This window comes from Mobula birostris, chromosome 13 (genome assembly GCF_030028105.1).
Source record: "Mobula birostris isolate sMobBir1 chromosome 13, sMobBir1.hap1, whole genome shotgun sequence".
In the NCBI taxonomy this organism is placed as follows: domain Eukaryota; kingdom Metazoa; phylum Chordata; class Chondrichthyes; order Myliobatiformes; family Myliobatidae; genus Mobula; species Mobula birostris.
This window is the reverse complement of record NC_092382.1, coordinates 18280691-18306507: the sequence shown is the minus strand read 5'-3', so window position 1 is coordinate 18306507 and position 25817 is coordinate 18280691. Positions and strand designations below refer to the sequence as shown.

Sequence of the window (25817 nt, the reverse complement as noted above, 5' to 3'; positions counted from 1 at the left end):
TATTAAGTGTGGCTGGTTTAACAAATGAGCGATCAAATACTGGATCTAACCAGCAGTTAAAATCTCCTCCCATCACAAGGGAGTAGGTACACAAATCTGGCAAATATGAAAATAGACGTTCAAAAAATCCTGGATCATCTACGCTGGGGGCATAAACATGAGCAAAAACAATCAACTTACTGTCTGAACTCCCTGATACAATAACAAATCGACCATTAGGGTCCGAAACAACTTTATGCTGAATAAAGGAAACTGTAGTATCTACAAAAATCGAAACTCCACGTGATTTTGCGTTAAACGAAGAGTAGAATTGCATACCCTTCCACCCAGTAAAAAAAAACGTAAGGTATCACAGCTGTGTATGTGTGTTTCTTGTAAAAAAAAAATAATGGGTGCTTTCATTTTTTTAATATAAGCAAACACTTTGTTCCTTTTGGTGGGGTGATTCAGCCCTTTCACATTCAAACTAAACAGGTTAATATTTTGAACCATTTTAAATACCAATCAACAAGTAATTAAAAGATCTGGCCATAAGTTATTAAAACTAGAAAGCAAACGGTAAAGTAAGGTATTCAAACAAACAATCATATATTCAACCCAACACAGCTCCCAGAGAGAAATAGGCCCTACCCCCTCCCCTACCCAAAGCGAGAAAGCTGGCCAATAGACAGTCAGCGAGCTGAGAACTAAGTACCGGCCCCCAAAAATCCCGTTGACAGAAAAAACTCCAGTCCTGCAAGGTCATTATGCCCCTACCAAGACACAACATAAAAAGCAAAATAACTCAGTATTCGAAAATATGAAAGGATCACTTTAAACAAATTCAAAGAAAGCTGTATTAAAATAAAGCCTCAAAAAGGGATAAAATAAAGTAGTATCAAAAAATATATAACAAAAGACAATATATGAACAGCCAAAACGTAACCTTATTTCAAATTCATATTAACAGAAGAAAAAAACTTGATCAAATAAGTATAACAGTTTTAGAATTCATCCTTCAGAAACTCCTTTGCATCTTCAACTGAATTTATTCTTTTTCGCAATCCGTTCTTCAAAACAATACTCAGACGTGCAGGGAACTGAAGAGATGGTTTATACCCTTTATCATAAAATTCCGACATAACTTCTTTATATTTCATGCGATCAGCCAAAACTTCAGGTGAATAGTCTTCCACAAATCTAACCTTGTAATTTTGGAAATCGATCATTCCTTGTCTCCGGGTATGGTGAATTAAAAGGTTCTTAATACGAAATTCATGAAAGGCTAGTCTGACCGATCTGGGTTTCACTGCCAAGGACAATGGCTTCAAAGTCAGAGAGCAAAAAGCTCCATCGAGCTTCGGCTCGGAAGTGAATAAAGCAGGAAAAAGCTGCTTCAGAAAGTTTGCAAAAAAACTTCGTAGGGTCAGCGCCTTCAATTGATTTTTCAAGACCCAGGATTCGCAAGTTACTTCTCCTATTTCTATTTTCGATCTGATGATCCTTCTCAGCATTTTATCATTGGATAAAGATAACTCTTTGCAGAGTTTAATTGTATCTTCAACGTCCTCAGCCTCACAGTATTCTCCTGAATTTGGTTCTCATGCTCAAATAAAGTTCACTGAATTGTATCCAATTTGCTGTTAAGCTGTTGAAACTCTTCACAGAATTCCTACTTTTGCCGTTTAAGGAAGTCACTGATTGAATCCAAAGTGACTGCGGATTCATCTTCTGTTTCTCTTTCTTTTGCAAACGCTTTGGTTCTTTTCCCAGCCACAGTAAAGCAGTATTGAAGTTTTATAATAAGGTTTCAAAAAAAAAGACTGGTAGGAGACAATTAAGTAAACAGGGTAGGAGCAATCGAAAAGCGACCAACAGGGCTCTGACTGCTTCTTATATCTAACATCTGCTTCCTTCTTCCACTTGACGAGTTGCCTCGCGTGTTTCGTCAGCCACGGTTCCCTTTTCCGACCATTTTTTCCTTGCCTCAGTGGGACAAACCTATCCTGAACCCAGCACAAGTTGTCCCTAAACTTCCTCCACATTACTTCTGTGCTTTCACCTTTCAACACCTGTTTCCAATTTACTCTCACTAGTTCCTGCCTCATCCATTCATAGTTAGCCCTTCTCCAGTTAAGCACTTTCCCATTTTGTCTGTTTTTATCCTTTTCCATAGCTATGCTGAGGCTAAGTGAGTTGTGGTCACTCTCACCAAAATGCTCCCCCACCAAGATGTCTGCCACCTGACCAGGTTCATTACCCAGAACTAGATCCAGTATGGCCTCTCCTCTCGTCGAACGGTCCACATACTGTGTCAGGAATCCTTCTTGAACACCCCTGACAAATTCAGCCCCATCTATCCCCCTTGCAGTCAGGAGGTGCCAGTCAATATGAGGGAAGTTGAAATCACCCATAACTACAACCCTGTATTTCCTGCACCATTCTAAAATCTGCCTGCTTATCTGCTTCTTGATGTCCCGAGGGCTATTTGGGGGCCTATAGACCACTCCCGGCACAGTGATTGATCCCTTCCTATTTTTGACTTCCACCCACACTGACTCAGTGGACACTCCCTCTGCAGCATCCTCCCTTTCTACAGCCGTGATACTATCCCTGACCAGTAATGTTACTCCCTCCCCCTTTTCTACCTCCCATCCTATTCCTTTAAAACACCTAAACCCCGGTACCTGCATCAGCCAATCCTGCCCTTCCTCCAGCCAAGTTTCAGCAATGGCCACAACATCGTAGTTCCATGTACTGATCCATGCTCTAAGTTCATCCCCTTTATTCCTAATACTCCCAGCGTTGAAATAGACACACTTCAACCCCTCAAACTGGCTACATGTATGTTTTGTCCCCTGCCTGTCCTTCCTCACCAACTCAGAACACACAGCATCATACCCTTCTCCTTCTACCCTCATCTCTGCACTCACATTCTGATTCCCACCCCCCTGACAAACTAGTTTAAACCCTCCCCAACAGCTCCAGCAAACCTGCCCACCAGGATATTGGTCCCTTTCCAGTTCAGGTGCAGCCCGTCCTTGTTGTACAGGTCAGACCTTCCCCAGAAGAGATCCCAATGATCCAGAAATCTGAACCCCTGCCCCCTGCACCAACTCTTCAGCCACACATTCAACTGCCATGACTTCCAATTCCTACCCTCTCTGTCTCGTGGCACAGGCAGCAATCCTGAGATTACCACCCTTGAGGTCCTGCTTTTTAACTTTTTCCCCTAACTCCCTATATTCCTTCTTCAGGACCTGATCCCTACTCCTATCTATGTCATTGGTCTCCACATGGACCACCACATCTGGCTGCTCACCCTCTCTCCTGAGAATACCGAGAACTCCATCCGAGATATCGTGGACCCTGGCACCAGGGAGGCAACAGACCATCCAGGATTCTCGATCTTTCCCACAGAACCACTACTGCTCTTCTCTTTTCCCTCCTTCCTTTCTGAGCTGAGAGTTCAGTCTCGGTGCCAGACACACAACCACTACAACTTGTCCATGGCAGGTTGTCCCCACCAACAGTATCCAAAATGGTACGCTTATTGTTGATGGGAACGGCCACTAGGGGTGCTCTGCTCTTTCTGTCTATTCCCCTTCCCTCTCCTGACAGTCACCCAGTTACCTGTCTCCTGACTGTCTCCCTGCAACTCCAGTCTATTACTGCCTCCGCCCCCCGAATGGTCCGAAGTTCATCCAGCTCCAGCTCCAGTTCCCTAACTCGGATTGACAAGACCTGTAGCTGGATGCACCTCTTGCAGGTTTAACCATATAACCATATAACAATTACAGCACGGAAACAGGCACCATCTCGGCCCTTCTAGTCCATGCCGAACTCTTACTCTCACTTAGTCCCACCAACCTGCACTCAGCCCACAACCCTCCATTCCTTTCCTGTCCATATATCTATCCAATTTAACTTTAAACGACAACATCGAACTTGCCTCAACCACTTCTGCTGGAAGCTCGTTCCACACAGCTACCACTCTCTGAGTAAAGAAGTTCCCCTCATGTTACCCCTAAACTTTTACCCTTTAACTCTCATCTCATGTCCTCTTGTTTGAACCTCCCCCACTCTCAAGAAGCCTATCCATGACAACTCTATCTATCCCCCTCATAATTTTAAATACCTCTATCAAGTCCCCCATCAACCTTCTACGCTCCAAAGAATAAAGACCTAACTTATGCAACCTTTCTCTGTAACTTAGGAGATGAAACCCAGGCAACATTTTAGTAAATCTCCTCTGTACTCTCTCAATGTTATTGACATCTTTCCTATAATTTGGTGACCAGAACTGTACACAATACTCCAAATTTGGCCTTACCAATGCCTCATACAGTTTCAACATAACATCCCAACTCCTGTACTAAATGCTCTGATTTATAAAGGTCAGCATACCAAAAGCTTTCTTCACCACCCTATCCACATGAGACTCCACCTTCAGGGAACTATGCACCATTATTCCCAGATCCTTCTGTTCTACAGCATTCTTCAATGCCCAACCATTTACCATGTATGTCCTATTTTGATTAGCCCCACCAAAATGTAGCACCTCACATTTATCAGCATTAAACTCCATCAGCCATCTTTCAGCCCACTCTTCTAAGTGGTCTAAATCTCTCTGCAAGCTTTGAAAACCTTCTTCATGATCCACAACTCCACCTATCTTAGTATCGTCTGCATACTTACTAATCCAATTTACCACCCCATCATCCAGATCATTAATATATATGACAAACAACATTGGACCCAGTACAGATCCCTGAGGTTTAGTCATCAGAGACAATTGTGCTGTCCCTCACTTCCCACATCCTACAATCGGAGCACTGGACTGCCCTATCTACTGCCTGCATTACCAACTCCTAAGTTAATCAAAATAATTAAAGGAACATACCCAGCCTTACCTTACTGGGAGCAAGCTCATCCTCTGCCGCTGCTCACCGAAACATCTCGAGCCAAAGCCTCAAAGCTCCACTCCTTCACTGGCCGCTCTCCACTCCAGTCCCATTAAAGGTGAATATGCAGCAGAGGAAACTGCTCCCATGCCCAGTGACCAGGGTGCAGACTGGGTGTGGTGAGCAGCAGCAATAATTGCAGAGTTCAGCACCGACAGTCACTCTCGAAATTGCATTCAGCAACGGTGATGGACAAATATCCAGCATGCAGCTTATTAAAACTTTCTCCTCAGTGTGAACCCGGTAGGGTGTCACAAGTGTAACATGCTGTAAGGTTTCACTGCTAATGGAATGGCCTCTCTGCAATGTATCACTGCTGAGGTAATGGTTTCTCTGTAGCAGTAATGTTTAGGTTATGACTAGAGATAACAGGGTTTTGGAGTGCAGGGCTATCCAATGAGAGAAATGTTGTTCTTTCTTGTGAGTCTGGAAGAGAGATTTTCACTGTATTTTGCTGGGGAGAGATGAGAAGACATGAATGGACAGAGTGGGCTCTTTTTCTTCTTCATTATTTTTTTTTACTCGCCCTATAGTCAAAGAAAGAACTACAAAGCCCAATCGTTTAATCGCATATTATGTATCGTTTGTTATTTTGGGGTACTGATTTGTAACAGGGGACACATCGTGCAGCATCCACCTAAATGATCTTTCTTAAATTTGGCCAGGCTGGGGGGCTATCACCCCCTATATTAAGCTGCTAGCTGAAACGAGAGTTACATAAGGTTAGATGACTGAGCGAATTGCTTCACACATTCCCAGCAGGTGAACGGCCTCTCCCCAGTGTGAACTCAATGATGGACATTTGGTGGCGATGGCTGAGAGAATCTCTTCCCAAAGTCCGAGCAGGTGATCAGCCTCTACCCAGTGTGAACTTGCTGGTGTCTCTGTAGGCTGGATGACCGACTGAATCTCTTCCCACACACTGAGCAGGTGAACGACCTCTCCCCTGTGTGAACACGCTGGTGTCTCTGAAGATGAGACAACCGAGTGAATCCCTTCCCACACACTGAGCAGGTGAATGGCCTCTCTCCAGTGTGAACTCGCTGGTGGCCCAGTAGTTGAGAGGACGAAGTGAATCCCTTTCCACACTCTGAGCAGGTGAATGGCCTCTCTCCAGTGTGAACTCGCTGATGTATCTTCAGTTGAGATAACTGAATGAATCCCTTCCCACAGTCTGAGCAGGTGAATGGCCGCTCCCCACTGTGAACTCGCTGGTGCGTCATTAGGGGGGATGACCGAGTGAATCCCTTCCCACAGTCTGAGCAGGTGAATGGCTTCTCCCCAGTGTGAACTCGCTGATGTATCTTCAGTTGCGATGAGCAAGTGAATCCCTCCCCACAGTCCGAGCAGGTGAATGGCCTCTCCCCAGTGTGAACTCGCTGATGTACCTTCAGGTGGGATGAGCAAGTGAATCCCTTCCCACAGTCCAAGCAGGTGAATGGCCTCTCCCCAGTGTGAACTGACTGATGTGTCAGTAGGAAGGATGACCGAGTGAATCGCCTCCCACAGTCTGAGCAGGTGAATGGCCTCCCTCCAGTGTGAACTCGCTGATGTATCTTCAGTTGGGATGATCGAGTAAATCCCTTCCCACAGTCAGAGCAGGTGAACGGCCTCTCCCCAGTGTGAACTCGCTGATGTACCTTCAGTTTGGATGATTGAGAGAATCCCTTCCCACAGTCCGAGCAGATGAACGGCCTCTCCCCAGTGTGAACTCGCCGATGTACCTTCAGTTGAGATGACTGAGTGAATCCCTTCCCACAGTCCGAGCAGATGAACGGCTTCTCCCCAGTGTGAACTCGCCGATGTACCTTCAGTTGGGATGAGGAAGTGAATCCCTTCCCACAGTTTGAGCAGGTGAACGGTCTCTCCCCAGTGTGAACTAACTGATGTGACAGTAGGTTGGCTGACTGAGTGAATCCCTTCCCACACACTGAGCAAGTGAACGGCCTCTCTCCAGTGTGAACTTGCCGATGTACCTTCAGTTCAGATGACTGACTGAATCCCTTCCCGCAGTTTGAGCAGGTGAACAGCCTCTCCCCAGTGTGAACTCGCTGATGTACCTTCAGACTGGATGATCGAGTGAATCCCTTCCCACAGTTCGTGCAGATGAACGGCCGCTCCCCAGTGTGAACTCGCTGATGTTCCTTCAGTTGGGATGAGGAAGTGAATCCCTTCCCACAGTTTGAGCAGCTGAATGGCCTCTCCCCAGTGTGAACTCGCCGATGTACCTTCAGGTGGGATGAGGAAATGAATCCCTTCCCACAGTTTGAGCAGGTGAATGGCCTCTCCCCAGTGTGAACTGACTGATGTGTCAGTAGGGTGGATGACCGAGTGAATCCCTTCCCACACACTGAGCAAGTGAACAGCCTCTCTCCAGTGTGAACTCGCTGATGTACCTTCAGTTGGGATAATCGAGTGAATCCCTTCCCGCAGTCTGAGCAGGTGAACGGCCGGTCTCCAGTATGAACTCGCTGGTGAGCCATTAGGTCAGATGACCGAGTGAATCCTTCCCCACAAATTCAGCAGATGACCAGCCTCTGCCCAGTGTGAACTGACCGGTGTGTCCACAGGTGGGATGACCAACTGAATCCCTTCTCACACACAGAACAGGTGAATGGCCTTGTCCGGTGTGAACTTGCTGATGTACCTTCAGTTAAAATGACCGACTGAATCCATTCCCACTGTTTCCTCAGTGAATCGGTTCCCTCCAACCCCCACTGTGTAAAATGATGGGTGTGCCAGTCGGTCAGATGACCGAGTGAATCCCTCCTCACAGTCTGAGTAGGAAGGATGATCGAGTGAATCCCTTGCTCCTCTTCTTAAATTATCTGGACAGAGACAGCAAAACTGGCATGTTGTGTTCGAGATTCCAGTAGACAAATTCCTTGTCATGTTTAACCTGTAAAAATATTTACAAAATCCATCAATGGGTGTCGGACAATATCTCAGATGAGGTCACTTGAGTTGTCAACGTGTGATCTGGGATCACTCTGTTCAACTTCACTGTTACCCAAGTCAGAGAGAGAAATCATCTTCTAACTGGGCACAGTGCTGTTACCTGGAATGACCATCAAATTCTCTGATGCTCTTCCTGTCTCTATAAGAATTGGACCTCTCTGCCATCTCCGATCTGTGACCCAGCTCAGTTTGACTCTCTGCGCTGGTATTATTCCCTGTTCCCACTGAGCTGCATGGGTTCCTGTCCCCACAGTAACTGAAACACTCTCACACGAATAGCCGGCAGTGCATTCCACGCACCCACCACTCTCTGTGTAAAAAACTTACCCCTGACATCCCCTCGGTATCTATTTCCAAGCACCTTAAAACTATCTCCCCTCGTGTTAGCCATTTCAGCCCTGGGAAAAAACCTCTGGCTACCCACATGATCAATGCCCCTCATCATTTCATACACCTAAAAAAGGCTCTAAACATAAACAAGGAAATTATACATTGCTTTGAGAATTTGTTGGAAGTATACAAAATTATGAGGGTATAGATAGGGTAAATGCAAGCAGCTTTTTCCACTGAGGTTGGGTGGGATGACAACCAGATGTCATGGGTAAGTGGGGAAGGTGAAAATTTAACGGGAACATTTGGAAAAGCTCTTTACTGAAATGGTCGTGAGAGTGTGGAATGAGATGTCAGCGCAAGTAGTGAATATGAGCTCGGTTTCGCCATTTAGAAGAAGTTTGGATGGGTCCTGGATGGTGGGGGTATGGAGGGCGATGGTCCCAGTGCAGGTAGTTGCATTGGACAGCTTAAAGCTTTTTTCGGCATTGACTAGATGGGCCAAATAGTCTGTTTCCGTTTGAACTTCTCCATGTTTCTATGACAGAGAAGCTGGCCAAACTTGTTTGGAAGGGAAAAGGTAGGAGTGACAATGGAGCAGCAATGGCTGGAGTTTCTGGGAGCAATTCGGGAGCTGAGTGATAGATACATCGCAAAGAAGTGGAAGCATTGGAAACGCAGGAGGACACAACTGTGGATGAAATGAGAAGACAAAGCCAACATAAAAGCCAAAGAGAGGGCAAACAAAAAAGCAAAAACTATTGGGAAGCTTTTAGAAACCACAGAAGACAACTTAAAAAAAGTTGGATCAGCTCGGGGGTGGAATTTTGATATTGTAGTCATTAATGAACCTTGGTAGCACCCAACATTCTGACGCATTTGGAGGAACAAAATATCCAAGGTTCCCTGTGCCAGTTACCTTTCAACTTTTATCTTGACAGGCATATACAAACTAGACACCCTCAAATTTTCACTTCTGAAGGCCTCCCACTTACCAAGTACTCCTTTGCCAGAAAACAGACTGTCCCAAACCACACTTGTCGGATCCTTTCTGATACCATCAAAATAGACCTTTCTCCAATTTAGAATCTCAACCCGTGGTGCACACCTCTCGTTTTCCGTAGTTACTTTGAATCTCATTGCATTATGATCACTAATTTCTGTCACCAGCCCTGGAACATTTCCTAACAGCTCATCGCACACTTCTACGTCAGGAATTCTACAAACTGATTAAGGGCACATTTGACAAACTCTACCCCCTTGAGTCCTTTTACAGTATGGGAGTCCCAGTCAATATATGGAAAGTTAAAATCACACTTTTGTTCCTTGTCATGGTCTGCAATCTCTCTACAAATTTGTTCCTCTAAATCCCTCAGACTGTTTGGTGCAACCAAGTCCCAATAATGGCTACAATATCATAATTCCCTGTCCAAGAGCTCATCTGGCTTTCCTACGATGCTTCTTGCATTGTGATATACACAGCTCAGCACATTCATCGCACCATGCTCAACCATTTGATTGCTGACTCTGTCTGAGGTCTGAACAACATCTGACTGGTGTCAAGAAAACAAACTCTCTCTCATTGTCACAAAAACAAAGGAGCTGATTGTGGACGACAGGAGGAATGGAGACAGGCTAACCCCTATTGACATCAATGGATCTGGGGTTAAGAAGGAGAACAGCTTTAAGTTCCTCAGCATAAACATCACCAAGGATCTCACATATAACCATATAACAATTACAGCATGGAAACAGGCAATCTCAGCCCTTCTAGTCCGTGCTGAATGCTTACTCTCACCTAGTCCCACCAACCTGCACTCAGCCCATAACCCTCCATTCCTTTCCTGTCCATACAGCTATCCAATTTTACTTTAAATGACAATATCGAGCCTGCCTCTACCACTTCTGCTGGAAGCTCATTCCACACAACTACCACTCTCTGAGTAAAGAAGTTCTCCTCATGTTACCCCTAAACTTCTGCCCCCTAACACTCAACTCATGTCCTCTTGTTTGAATCTCACCTAATCTCAATGAAAAAAGCCTATACACGTCAACTCTATCTATCCCCCTCATAATTTTAAATTCCACTGTCAAGACCCCCTCAACCTTCTACGCTCCAAAAAAATAAAGACCCAACTTGTTCAACCTTTCTCTGTAACTGAGGTGCTGAAACCCAGGTAACATTCTAGTAAATCTCTGTCCTCTCTCTATTTTGTTGACATCTTTCCTATTATTCGGTGACCAGAACTGTACACAATACTCCAAATTTGGCCTTACCAATGCCTTGTACAATTTTAACATTACATCCCAGCTCCTATACTCAATGCTCTGATTTATGAAGGCCAGCATACCAAAAGCTTTCTTCACCACCCTATCCACATGAGATTCCACCTTCAGGGAATGATGCACCATTATTCCCAGATCCCTCTGTTCTACAGCATTCTTCAATGCCCTACCATTTACCATGTATGTCCTATTTTGATTAGTCCTACCAAAATGTAGCACCTCACACTTACCAGCATTAAACTCCATTTGCCATCTTTCATGTACATGGTCTGTACACACCGGCTGTGTTGTAAAAAGAGCACAGCAGCACCTCTTTCAACTCAGATAGTTGAAGAAGCTGGGGATGGGGCCCAAAATCCGAAGGTCTTTCTACAGGGACACAGAGAGTGGTGAATCTGTGGAATTCTCTGCCACAGGAAACAGTTGAGGCCAGTTCATTGGCTATATTTAAGAGGGAGTTAGATATGGCCCTTGTGGCTACGGGGGTCAGGGGGTATGGAGGGAAGGCTGGGGCGGTGTTCTGAGTTGGATGATCAGCCATGATCATAATAAATGGCGGTGCAGGCTCGAAGGGCCGAATGGCCTACTCCTGCACCTATTTTCTATGTTTCTATGTTTCTATGACACAATTGAGAGCATCCTGACTGGCTGCATCACTGCCTGGTATGGGAACTGTACTTCCCTTAATCGCAGGAACCTGCAGAGAGTGGTGCGGACAGCCAGCGCATCTGTAGATGTGAACTTCCCACTATTCAGGACATTTACAGAGACAGGTGTGTAAAAGGGGCCCAAAGGATATTGGAGACCCAATTCACCACAACCACAAACTGTTCCTGCTGCTACCATCCAGGAAACGGTACCACAGCAAAGGGACCAACAGGCTCCGGGACATCATCTTCTACCAGGCCATCAGACTGATTAATTCATGCTGACACAATTCAATTTCTATGTTATATTGACTGTCCTGTGTACAAACTATTTATTATAAATGACTATAAATTACACATTGCACATTTAGATGGAGATGTAAAGATTTCTACTCCTCATGTATATGAAGGACGTACGCAATAAAGTCAATTTCATTCAATTCACCCTCTCCACTATCTGTTCTGTCATTCTGGCTCCCATTTCCCCTACAACTTATTTTAACCACATCACCCTCTCCCCACACTAGCACTAGCGAGCCTTACCACTGGGATATTAGTCCCCTCTTGTTCTGTTCCTCTAACTAACGAATCCCCTATCACCCCTTTGATTTTTCTCTGCCAGGTAATCTCAACAGTTTCTAAAGTGGTCCACCTGTTGTTGTGCGGGATGGACACAAGAGTACTCTGTGATGGCTATTTAACCTCATTCCCCTTCCTGACTCTCACCCAGTTTCCTGTGTCCTGCACCTTGGGTGTAACTCACCTCTCTTCATGTCATGTCTATCACCCCCTCCAACTCCTGGATGATCCAGAATTCATCCATTTCAAGTTCCAACTCCTTAAAGTGCAGGGTTACAAGCTGCAGCTGGATGCACATCTTGTACGTCATGGCATCAGGGACACTGGAGGTCTTCCCACCTTCCCACCAATCTCCCCTCAAATTTGTAATGACCAGTGTGCACATAAAGCTTGTATTATGCAATTTTCCCACATGTGCACAGTGAATTTTATATAGAGAGGTATTCATTTTAACAGCTGTCAAATCACTGTCTGTAAGAACTTTGATCTCCTCTGGGTTTGTTTAAGTTCATCTACACTCTCACACAACCTATGTAGCAGGCCTGTAACAGGTAATGATGGATTTTCTTGTCAGAGCTTTTGCACTGTCCATATGTCATTTGCTTGCTAAATGACACTTAAAAAAGTCAGATTTTCAAATATCACTCCACTTCTTCCCACTTGCTAATTCTCCAGCAAAATTTGCATCGCCAGAATACGCACAGGTAACACCAGTTTCTGTATTGTAGACAAATATTTCCCCTGAACCCTCCCCCAGGTGACTGACGGTGGTGAACTCAGTGATGGCAATGCCAATGAATATGAAGGGAAGGGCAGTAGTCTGTCTCATTGGAGTCTGGCACATTTGTGATGTGAAAGCTACTTGTTGCCCAGGGCAAAGGTGTTTGATATCATTATGTACCCAGAGAGAGTGGGACAAAACATGTTCTCACGGGTAGAAAAGTCCAGAACAAGAGGGGGTAGAACCAGCAACAGACACAAAATGCTGGGGGAACTCAGCAGGCCAGGCAGCATCTATGGAAAAGAGTACTAATGCTGAGTTCCTCCAGCAATTTGTGTGTGTTGCTCGGATTTCCAGCATCTGCAGATTTTCTCTGGTTTGTGACTGGAGGCAGAACAAAGGTGATTTTCACAACAGCTGATGTAAAAGATTTTGTTCCCTTTCTCCGAGTTCCCGATCCTTGCATTTAGACAGCTGGAGCTCAGCTCTGTCTGAGAGACCCATCGGTTCCCATTCCCTCATCAGCCGGAAGCTCCCCGGGGCCCGTGTACGGATGGTGGGGCTGAGAGAGAGGGAAGAGAGCAGGACTGTCCCGGGATTGCGGGTCACGGAGTCCGGAGTCACAGCAACTACCCGAAGTCGGTGTTGGAAACGCCGCCCGGTGAGACCCCCAACCCGGAGACCCCTTCTCACCTCAACCGATCATCCGGGGCCTTTTGTGCCCCGCGCGCTGGTGAGCTCGAGCTTGGTCGGTTTAACGGCCGGGCTACTGATCACGTGACCAGCCCCTCCCCCACCGCTGTCAACAGAGGAGTCACGCGCTGCGCCATTCCCATTGGTAGGAAGCGATGTCAATCACTGCTTCCACCCAATAGAGGAGGCGGACCAGCCGAGAGGGCGTTACCCCCGATGACACCGTCTCCCGAACTTTCCGTCACGGCGGGACAACCGTCGAAGTAAATGTCCGCTTTCTGATTTATTTCCATTTCCCTCCGAGGGAAGTTGGGGCGTTTGTGAAGCGTTTCCTGCGGCCGGAGTCTGATGCGTCGCTGAGAGGTAGGAGGAGACCGCTCGGCCCGTCGGTTTGATGCCGGTTCCCCGGGGAGGGAGAGGATGAAGACGGTGAGAGAGGGGGCGGACAGGATGTTTGTCCCGGTGGGGACAGGAGGGGCTCATCTGTGGAAATGTCTGAGCCCACGGTGGTGGCGATTCACCACATTGGGGGGCAAACACCGGCAGACTGTTGCCCTGCAAGCGGGGCCAATGGTCCGGGCAAAGTGACAATTATTTGTGTTTTGTTGAGACTGTACCGGGAATATGGTGTAAAATCCCGCTCCCCACACTAACACGGGTCACACAGACCAAAGAACAAACTGCCGGAGGAACTCAGTGGGTCGGGCAGCATCTGTGGAGGGAAATGGACCGTCAACATTTCGGGCCGAGACCCTCCCTCTGGACTGAGAGTGGACGGGAAATAGTCCGAGAAAAGAGGTGAGGGGTGGGGATGGGGCAAGAGCTGGGGAGTGAGAGGTGGATCCAGGTGAGGGGGAGGTGGGAAGGTGGAAATAGTGACGGGGGTGGGAGGTGAGTGGTTGGGGCAACACGGGGCTGCAGAAGATGGAAATTAATTCCATAGAGGATTAACAAAGAGGTTAGAGAGTATTTGTTATAGAGAGTGCAATGAAGATTCACCAGACTGATGCCTGGAATGGTGGGGTCATCATATGAAGAAAGATCAAATGTGATAACCCTTTCAATTAGAGAATCGAGGACTGAGAGGTGAACACATTGAAATGCACAACATCATTACCGGTTGAACCAGGGATCCCAGTCTCTGAAAAAGGGGGTGGACTGTCCGGGACTGAGACAAGGGGAAATGTCTCCAATCCGAGGGTGGTGAATGTCTGTAAATCCCCACCACAGAGGCCGGTGAAGACTCAGTGATCATCCTCACATAAAACAGAGGCCAGCAGATGTGTGGAGACCAGAGGGATCGAGGAAATGAGGATCGGGCAGAAACATGTGGCTGAGATGGGAGAGCAGCCTTCATCTTGTTGATGGTTAGAGGGGCTGATTGGCCACCTCCTGCTGTTTCTCACTTGATGTTTCAGTGTTCCTGTCCAGTGAGGCTGGAGGAATGTGAATAGAAATGAGTGTTTATAAACATGGAGGGATTTAAATGAAACCTGCACATTTCCGGTTTGGGTCTGAATTGTGTGTTGGACCGGGATGGGAATCGAGCCTGTGACTCTGTGACCTGGGGGTGGAGGGAAAGGGACAGGGACGATTTGGAGGGAAGAAGTAAAAATGTATCTGGTGTAAATATGGAATGATGTGGGAAATGTGGTGGATAGTTCGGGCAGCGTGTGAGGGGCGAGGAGCGGAGTCACCGGTTCAGGTGGGAGACCCTCCACCCATCACGTGATCCCGTTTCCTGTTCACGTTTTCCTGCAGATCTGCAGCATCTGCCGGTCACTGCTGGAGTGTACGTGTAACTTCATCTTTCGCCCATTCAGACAAGGCAGTGAGATCCGGATCTGTCACGTCCTCTCGTTGTGGGTGGACAATGTTTTATTCTGCAATATTTTCAGCATGTTTCCATATTACCACATAACAATTACAGCACGGAAACAGGCCATCTCGGCCCTTCTAGTCCATGCCGAATGCTTTCTCTCACCAAGTCCCAGACCTCAGACCATAACTACTGGGCCGAGGCCTGGGACTAGGCCTCATTCCACTGTTTTTACTTGCTGAAGGGCAGCCAATGTTTCTGGGTGTCTGACCCATTCATATGAGAACTTAGCCTTTTGTATTTATCTGAGCTTTTCATAAATGTGTACAGTTTAGTTCAGCTTCACTCCAGAATTTCCAAAGCAACAACCCAGTCAGTCAAATAGTTCCACACAATTAAAGTAGTTTACAGTATTACATTTTAATTTTATTTTGTATTACTTATATAATTTAACTATTTAATATGTATATTCTTATTTTAAATCAAAGGTAAAAATCTATTGTTATGAATTAAATTCTGTTGCTGCTGTAGAGACAACAAATTACATAAGATCAGCCAGTGCTATTAAACCTGATTCTGATAATTGGTCTGGGAGACCCACCACCGGTCACCTGATCCCAGTTACCGCAGATCGTAATGCGAGATTGAAGCCTTTTCTATTTATTGGTGTTCATCAGTTCAGTTAACTTTTCCTCTGTGGTTCCAAAGCAGAAGCTCAGTCTGTCTAATATTTCCACACAATTAAAATGGGGACTTATCATGTACTGAGCTACAGCTGCAGAGAAAGTGCAGTGCAGATAGACATATGGGGCAGGGTCACGTCGAGTTACATTGTGAGGTCGAGTCCATTTTATTGGACTGGAGACCATTAATTTGGCCTAGAACTGCAGACAGGAAGCTGTCCATGAGCCTGGTGGTATGCGCTTTAAGGCTTTTGCATCTCTTCCCCGATGGAGGTTTGGGTTTGCAGCAATAATGTCCAAAGTTGTGGGCATCTTTGAGTACAAGGCCTGCTTTCCCAAGGCAGGGGAAGTGTAGGAAGAGTCCATAGAGGGGAGGCTTGTTTCTATGATGTTTCCAGATGAGACCAAAGTTCTCTGCAGTTCCTTGCAGTCATGGGCATAGCTTTAGCCATACGAAGTTGTGAAGTATCGAGAAGAAGCTCAGAGACCTCGGCCTTCACCCTGCCTTGTGTAGCTGGATCCTGGACTTCCTGTCAGATGGCTGGCAGGTGGTAAGAGAGGGATCCCTCACCTCTGTCTCTTTGACCCTCAGCACACATGCCCCACAGGGTTGAATCCTTGGCCCCCTCCTTTACTCTCTGTGCACCCATGACTTGTGTCACCACCCACAGCTCCAATCTGTTAATTAAATTTGCTGATGACACTATATTGATTGACCTAATCCCAAATAATAACTTTCAATTGATCAAATGCTTCCTGACAAGTCTCGGTCCAAACAGACTTTTCACCCTTCTTCAGGAGATTAGTCAGAGGAAGAGCGATATCAGCAAAGTTCTTACACAACTTACGATAATATCCAACCATTCCCAGAAACCTTCCAAGAGCCTTCTTACCAGTCTGTCACAAAAACTGTGGGTCAACTGTCTACGAAAAATAACAAGATGGCTTGAGTGGCAAAAATAGATTGAGGTGCTTTTATTTACAAAAATAGTGGAACAACAAAAACTTGGATGTCCACATGAAAACAAGAAGATTTTTTAAAAAAATACTATAATATATATATATATATATATATATACACACACAGCTTGCAATTGTCACCTGTCTGGTTAACAACCACCCTCAGACTAAACAACAAAAAAAACACCCAAAGCCTTGGTAACCCAAGGTTTATAACTGCTAAGCCAATCCCCCTAACCAAAAGCTAATTAACTCAATTATCTTCCACTTCACACAATCTGAAACTCTACCACCAGTTCTCACAATAAACACATAGACTTCATCACAGGATTCACCATTTCCAGGTTAAATAACTTAAATAAACCCCAAAACTTTACCACAAGATGAGTAATTAGGTAACATAACCCTTGTCCCAGGTAAAGATGGTATCCTCCACCATCGGCACACCTGTGCAGGTTGCTGCTGCCTCTATATAAGACAGCTCTATGCAGCAGCTCTGTTTCAGACCCAGTGACTGTGGAGGAGAGAAACGTCAGATTATCATGACACTTCGGCAAAACACTTATTGGAAAGACGAATATGATTAAATTGACCTGAGATAATAAAACTGTGACATAGTGTGTTTCTTTTTTTCATACCTATTACTGCTGGGGATGAGTGTAAAATTGTGACTGTTGATTTATTGTGATGCCTGCACTCACCACAATAACAAAGGGGAATAATGTGTGTGGATGACCCTTTGAGTGTTTTACCGAGTGTGCCCTGAGACGTCTGTAATCAGTGACGGGCCTTCGTCACACAGTCGGAACAGGAACTTCAGAAATGGCCTGAATTTTGCCTGCACAGGAGCCAACTTGCCTTGACCTACAACACAGCCAAGACAGATCACAGTGGCATGGCCAAATTCACTCTTAGCTAAGTCAACTGTAAGATTGGCCCTGGAAAGCCTGTCAAACAGCTCTTCTACTACAGAGATATGCTCTTCCCAAGTGTCACTCCCTGTGACTAAGTCATCAATATAGGCATCTGTGTGTCCTAACCCTTGAATTACAGAATCAATCATTCTCTGGAATGTTCCTGGAGCATATTTCATTCCAAATGGCGAAACATTGTATTCATACAACCCAGAAGGTGTCACAAATGCAGAAATTTCTCTACCTCAGTCCGTCAATGGAACACACCAATACCCTTTCAACAGATCAATCTTTGTAAGAAATTAGCTTTTCCAACCTTATCAATGCAATCATCCACCCTAGGGATAGGATAGGCATCTGTTTTTGTTACTGCATTTACCTTCCTATAATCAGTGCAAAATCTAACTCTACCATCAGGTTTGAGCACAATAATGCAGGGTGAGCTCCAATCTGATGTTGAAGGCCTAATAATACTATTTCCCAGCATATATTCAATTTCTTGCTCAGCCAATTTACACTTTTCTACGTTCATGCGATATGGGTGTTGTTTAATCGGTTTGGCTTGACCAATATCTACGTCATGTACTGCGACCGTGGTTTACTTGGGAGCATCAGGAAATAAATCTTTAAAATTCAGAATTAATTCCTTCAGCTGTTGTTGTTGCTTTGGCTGCAGATGAGCCAACTTGTTGTCAATGTCTTCGAGAACAACCGAGTTCATTAGTCTAACCGGGACCATGTTTGGCTTGTGAAAAGTCTCAGATGAGTCAATTGTTTCATTCTCAGGATTGCCAGATTGATATGTTTGACAACACTCACCGATGGTGCCTGCTTGTCAGAATAAGGCTTTATCATATTGATGTGTACTACCTGTGTTAGTTTACATCGGTCGTGTGTTTTAATAACATAATTCACATCATTAATTTGAGAGACTATTTCATACAGTCCATTGAATTTCGCCTGAAGTGGATTTGTCAACATTGGAGATAAGGCAAGCACATTATCCCTCACCTTGTATTTTCTTTTGTTTTGATCCGCTTATCAAACCAACACTTCATTTTGTTTTGAGAAATCTTCAAGTTTTGTCTCGCTAGACGACAGGCTTGGTGTAGTTTATTTCTGAACTTCAAAACATAGTCTAACAAGTTAACATGTACATCCCCATCAATCCACTGTTCCTTTAACAAGGTCAAAGGTCCCCTCACTCTGTGACCAAATACAAGTTCAAATGGACTAAAGCCCAGTGAGTGATTCCTGTACCGACTCTCTTAAGCCTGATTTATACTTGTGTGTCAAATGTATGCGACAGGCACCACATACACACACTGCACCCTACGCCGTTGGGTGACGTGCACCTCCTCTAAAAAGTAACTCACGCGTCGTGGCGACACAGACAACAACAACTGTGATTGGTTCGTTTGATAGCATCGCATTTCCGGTTGCTTTTCTCCACCATGTCTGTACACTGATGCAAAATAAATGGTTGGAGACAATGAACCAAATCGTCAAATCTACCTGCCGACATCCAAAAATATTTGAAATGCATTTCCTCGTCCATGTCTCTCACGAAGAAGCTCAACAGTGTCAGAGAAACCCCACCGCCAACTTGCGTTTTGGTGGTGAAGTGTATAGCGATGCAGACACAACTACGCATGCTCGCTACGGCGTAGGGCTATGCAAAAATTAAATTGGGCCTACGGTGTAGGATACGGCGTATCCCGAATGCACAAGTATAAATCAGCCTTTATGGTGAACAAAAGCAAATGTATTCCTTCACCCCAGTGTTTTCCATTTTCAACACAGTATGTCTTAATCATTGTTTTGAGGGTAGAATGAAATCTTTCTAAAGCCCCTTGTGATTCCGGATGGTACGCAGACGATGTAATTTGTTTAGGTCCCAGTTCATAAACTACCTGCTGGAATAATCCAGATGTAAAATTACTTCCTTGATCAGACTGGATTTCTTTAGGCAAACCAAATAAAGTAAAAAACTTGTTAAGAGCCTTCGTCACAGTTTTAGCTTTAATATTTCTGAGAGGTATTGCCTCTGGGAATCTGGATGCAGTACACATAATAGTTAGTAAATACTGATGGACAGCTTTAGTCTTTGGCAATGGGCCAACACAATCCACTATAAATTTGGAAAAGGGTTCACCGAATGCAGGTATAGGCCGGAGTGGGGCCACTGGGGTGACCTGATTAGGTTTACCCACAACTTGACAAGTGTGACAGGTTCTGCAAAAGGTCACAATATCTTTCCTCAAATTCGGCCAGTAAACTTCTTTCATAATCCTGTTTACAGTTTTATTCACTCCGAAATGGCCACCGAAGGGCATACTGTGGGCCAAAGTTAAAATTTCAGTCCTATGAACTTTAGGAACTACAACTTGGTGAACAATTGCCCATTCCTCACTCGCAGGTATAGCAGGTGGCCTCCACTTCCTCATTAACACTCCATCCTTGAGATAATACCCCACTGCCATTTTCTTAATCTCATCATCTGAGAGAGATGTTTCTTATAAAGCTTCAATCTCAGGGTCTTGGTTCTGTTCTGCTATAAACTCCTTCCTAGACAGGGATGAATCTTCCTCATCAGACTTACTACCTGAATCCTGTTGAAACAATGAAGGCTGAAAGGTCCCTGACAAGTCATCAAAAGCTGAATCCTGGTCACCCTGATTTTGGCTATCATGGGTATCAGAATCATGCTGCACAGAACCGTCTGCATTGGCAGACTTTTTAGCCGTACTTCGAGTTACTGCGATAAATGTTAAAATCCATCTGTGGGTCGTTAGTGGTTGGCTTAGCTGGCAACTGCACTGCAGGAACAACATTACCATCTACCAGGTCATTCCCTGACAGCAAAGTAACATCTTCCACTGGTAAACTGGAGCATAATCCGATCTTAACAGGTCCCAAAACCAACCCTGACTGTAAAGTTACCTTGTGCAATGGCACAGAAACAATGCTGCCTCCAATGCCTTTAATAAGATTTACCTCATCACTGTTCGTCTCATCACCAAACTTTAGAACGCTGTCTCATGGAAGTGACTGAAAAGCCCCAGTATCTCGAAGAATTTTCACTGGTACCGGTGTTGACCCTTCCATTACTAATACAAACCCATCTGACATAAAATGATCAAATCCTTTCTTAACTCAGTCAGACCTCTCAGTCCTTAACTGAGCCTCAACAGAATGTTCAGAACCCTTTGAGTTTATAGGTGCTTCAACATACTGATCACAGGCATTTGGGACTGTCTCCTTTTCCTTCTTCAGGACAGAACAATTAGCCATCATATGACCAGCTTTTTTTACAATAGTAACAAGTAAGACCAGAATATTTCTCCTTCAACTGCTTCCCTTCATCCTTACTCTTGTCACTCGTCCCAGCTTTAATTTCTGGTTTACCCTGGTTTTCCCTGCTACTCTTTTGGAAGGTCTTATTCTGGGTAAACTTAACCTTATGAGTTAAAGCAAACACATCTGCTAATCTAGCAGACTCCTGCAAAGTGGCAGCATCCTTTTCATCTAAATACATCTTTATGTCATCAGGAACGCACATTTTGAATTCTTCAATTAAAACCAACTCTTTCAAGCTGTTAAAATCATCATTTACATTTTTATATGGGCACCAGCGGTCAAAACACACAAACTTCTCATCAGCAAATTCCATATAAGTTTGGTTCAGAGATTTCCTCAAATTTCTAAACTTTTGCCTGTACGCTTCTGGGACCAACTCGTAAGCTTTGAGCACAGCCTGTTTCACTGTGTCATAATCAGTTGCTTCATCAACTGTCAAAGCAGAATAGGCTTGCTGAGCCTTCCCCTTAATTACACTTTGTAAGAGAATAGGCCAACCCTCTTTTGGCCACTTTAAACTCTGAGCAACCGTCTCAAATTGCTGTAAGTATTTATCAACCTCTGCCTTTTCAAATGGAGGTACCAATTGAACTTCTCAACTGGCCTCAAACTTATCACCAGAGTCTAACGTGAGACAGCTTTGCTACAATCTTTCTATCTTTTCCAACTTGAACAACCACTGTCTTTCTGCTTCCTCTCTGTTCTTCCGCCTCTCCTCTCTGTTTTCCTGCCTCTCCAGCCTCAAACTGCCTCTGCCTTTCCACAGCCTCCATCTTTAATTTTCCTAACTTGTACTGGAGCTCAAGCTGACTCGGTTACTTTCAGGAAACACCTCCAACTCCTGCACTTTAAACACACCCTTAGATACATAATGCTCAGTTATGATCTTCTGCATCTGTGCCCTTCTCATTGTCAATTTCACCTTAGCAAGTTTTAGCCTTTTAGCAATACTCAACAACTCAATCCTTCTGGTGTCCTTTAGTGCCTCAGAGGTTGGCGCTTCCAGACATCTATCAACATCCATTGCTGCTGATTTTCCACACACAAATAAATCAAAAGGGATTTCTCCAATGAAATCGATAATTAATCAATACGCCCCCAAATCTGTTCATATCCCAGGCGCAGGCCCCAATTTTATTATGAACCATAACACTTTAGAAATAAACCAGCAGCAACAAACTACAACTGGAGTCTGGTTTTGATGTTAAATCCACTATCTTTAATAGTATCTACTTATAATATCATAACTTAAGCAAGATAAGCAAAAGTTAACCGTGCTATGTGTATATGTGTGTGTAAATATAACTCCCAAACTATTGAGCTCAGGGGAAACAAGGCTTAGTCTTGAGATGGTGAATTATGAAAGTTCAGTTCATCCACAGAATAGGTGATGAGACAGAGAGATATTTGTAGTCCAGGGTAAATGTTGACAGAAGGCAATTATGTCAAATTCCACAGGTTCCACAGTGGTAAAACAAGAGAACAGTAGCTGTAGAATTTATCCGTTGTCGTTTCACATCCACATACGAATTATCACCGAAAGTGACTTGTCACAAGGGGTATTGTCTTCAAGTGAATTTCCACACCACACCCAGGCAAGGGTTAACACATAAGTGGTCTCCACAGGATACCCCAAATCCGATCCACTCCTATTGATCAAACAAGGTGACAACCACACGTTCGATGTATGCTGAGTTGATAATTAACCCACCCTTGTCGGCATAGGAAAGTTCGAAACAATGACCTTTGGCCACTCGTTCCCTGGTTTCGATCCTTCCATTTTCCCGCCTTTGTCTCCATCTGAATCTGAGTGTCTGTGTCCTCAGTTAAAACTAAACAAGCTGTGAGTGATGTAAACAAGCTGAAAGTCAGACTGATTCACTTTCTTAATCTCTCTCTCTCGCTCCACAGCAAACGAAACCTTGTGATTCATAACAACAGTAACTCCCCATTGTGAATTGACTGGTGTGTCAGTAGTTCGGATGACCGAGTGAATCCCTTCCCACATTCTGAGCAGGTGAACGGCTTCTCCCTAGTGTGAACTTGCTGATGACTCTGTAGGTGGGATAACTGAGTGAATCTCTTCCCACAGACTGAGCAGGTGAATGGCTTCTCCCCAGTGTGAACTTGCTGATGTCTCTGTAGGGTGGATGACTGAGTGAATCTCTTCCCACATTCTGAGCAGGTGAAAGGTTTCTCCCCAGTATGAACTCGCTGATGAATCTGTAGGTAGGATGACTGAGTAAATCTCTTCTCACAGACTGAGCATGTGAATGGCCTCTCCCCGGTGTGAACTGACTGGTGTGCCAGTAGTTGGGATGACCGAGTGAATCCCTTCCCACAGTCTGAGCAGGTGAGTGGTCTCTCTTCAGTGTGAACTGATTGGTGTGCCATTAGTTTGGACGACTGAGTGAATCCTTTCCCACATTCTAAGCAGGTGAATGGCCACTCCCCACTGTGAACTGACTGGTGTGCCAATAGTTTGAATGACTGAGTGAATCCTTTCCCACATTCTAAGCAGGTGAACGGCTTCTCCCCAGTGTAAACTCGCTGATGACTCTGTAGTTGGGACAACTGAGTGAATCTCTTCCCACAGACTGAGCAGGTGAATGGCTTCTCCCCAGTGTGAACTTGCTGATGTCTCTGTAGGGTGGATGAGTGAGTGAATCGCTTCTCACATTCTAAGCATGTGAACGGCTTCTCCCCAGTGTGAACTCGCTGATGACTCTTTAGGTGGGATAACTGAGTGAATCTCTTCCCACAGACTGAGCAGGTGAATGGCTTCTTCCCAGTGTGAACTCGTTGATGTCTCCTTAGTTGGGATGACTCAGTGAATCTTTTCCCACAGACTGAGCAGGTGAACGGCTTCTCCCCAGTGTGAACACGCTGATGTCTCTGTAGGTGGGATAACTGAGTGAATCCCTTCCCACATTCTAAGCAGGTGAACGGCTTCTCCCCAGTGTGAACTTGCTGATGTCTCTGTAGGCTGGATGAGTGAGTGAATCCCTTCCCACAGACTGAGCAGGTGAACGACTTCTCCCCGGTGTGAACTCGCTGATGACTCTGTAGGTGGGATAACTGAGTGAATCTCTTCCCACATTCTGAGCAGGTGAAAGGCTTCTCCCCAGTGTGAACTCGCTGGTGTCTCTGTAGGGTGGATGACTCAGTGAATCTCTTCCCACAGTCTGAGCAGGTGAACGGCTTCTCCCCAGTGTGAACTCGCTGGTGAGCCATTAGGTTAGATGACCAAGTGAATCCCTTCCCAGAGTCTGAGCAGGTGAACGGCTTCTCCCTGGTGTGAACTCACTGGTGAGCCATAAGGTCAGATAACTAAGTGAATCCTTTCCCAGAATTTCAGCAGATGACCAGCCTCTGCCCAGTGTGAACTGACTGGTGTGTCCACAGGTGGGAAGACCGACTGAGTCTCTTCTCACACACAGAACAGATGAATGGCCTTGTCCAGTGTGAACTTGCTGGTGGACCTTCAGTTGAGATAACCGACTGAATCCATTCCCACTGTGTAAAATGACGGGTGTGCCAGTCAGTCAGATGACCGAGTGAATCCCTCCCAACAGTCTGACCAGGAAGGATGGTCGATTGAATCCCTTGCTCCACTTCTTAAATATCTAGACAGAGACAGCAAAACTGGTGTGCCGTGTTTGCGATTCCTGGAGACAAATTCCTTCTTATTTTTAACCTGTAAAAAGATCATCAAAATCCATCAGTGGGTGTAGGACAACATTTCAGATGAGATTACTTGAGTTGCCAAGGTTTGATCTGGTATCACACCGTTACAGTGAGGTCCAAGAAATCATCTTCTGACTGGGCACAGTGCTGGTATCTGGAATGACCATCAATTCCCTGATGCTCTTCCTGTCTCTATAAGAATGGGGCATTTCTGCCATCTCCAATCTGTGACTTGGCTCAGTTTGACTCTCTCCATTGTTATTATTCCCTGTTCCTGCTGAGCAGCATGGGTGCCTGGCCCCACAGTAACTGAAACAGTCTCACGCAAATTGTCTTTCTTGATGTGTAGCGAGGATTTTCTTTTATGTATTATTAACTTAAAGTGCCACAGTTTTAACGCCATATAAAAAATTCCTGCTGAGATGAATGGTTGGTCCACACAGCTGTTAAAAGGACTTAGAGTGAATTTTTGTATTATTTCAGGTTCTTGTCACAGTCACAGAAAATTACAGCACAGAAACAGGCCCTTTGGGCCATCTGGTTTGTGCTGAACTATTTAAACCACCCACTCCCATACCCCTACCATCCAGGTACCTATGCAAACCTCTTAAATGTTGAAATTGAGCTCGCATGCACCACTTGTGCTGGCTGCTCATTCCACACCCGGATGACCATCTGTGTGAAGAAGTTTCCCCTAATGTTCCCCTTAACGTTTCACCTTTCACCCTTAACCCATGGCCTCTTGTTGTAGTCCCACCCAATCCCAGTGGAGAAAGTCAGCTTGCTTTTACCCTATCTATGCCCCTCTATCACAAACAAATCGCCCCTCAGTCTTCCACATTCCAAGGAATAAATTCCTGACCCGTTCAATCTTTCCTTATAACCCAAGTCCTCCAGACCTGGCAACATCCTTGTGAATTTTCTCACAACTCTTTCAACCTCTTTTACAACTTTCATGTAGGTAGGTGACCAAAACTGTACACAATACTCCAAATTAGGCCTCACCAATGTCTTATACAAGTCAACATAACGTCCATCTATTGTTGTCAGTACTTTGGTTCATGAAGGCCAATGGACTGAAATCCTGCTTTCCGTCTCTATCTTACTGTGATACCACTTTCAGTGAACTAAGGACCTGTATTCCCAGGTCCCTTTCTTCTACAACAGTCCACTGTGCCCGACCAGTCACTGTGAAAAACCTGCCTTGGTAGGTCATACCAAAGTGCAACAACTCGCA

The 25817-nt window shown here is 45.1% G+C and overlaps 1 protein-coding gene across 1 annotated transcript in view; it reads right to left on the bottom strand.

Annotated features, from left to right (window-relative positions):
* Positions 1–24759, bottom strand: part of LOC140207831 (uncharacterized) — a 139248-nt gene extending 114489 nt beyond the window's left edge. Inside the window, exons 1-4 of the mRNA XM_072276390.1 lie at positions 23469–24759; positions 22833–23141; positions 22605–22707; positions 5816–7447 (exon numbers count right to left, since the gene is read on the bottom strand). Coding sequence (XP_072132491.1) covers positions 5816–7447; positions 22605–22707; positions 22833–23141; positions 23469–24127 — 2703 coding nt within the window. The 5' untranslated portion in view covers positions 24128–24759. The remainder of the gene's footprint in view (positions 1–5815; positions 7448–22604; positions 22708–22832; positions 23142–23468) is intronic.
* Between the last annotated feature and the right edge of the window lie 1058 nt (positions 24760–25817).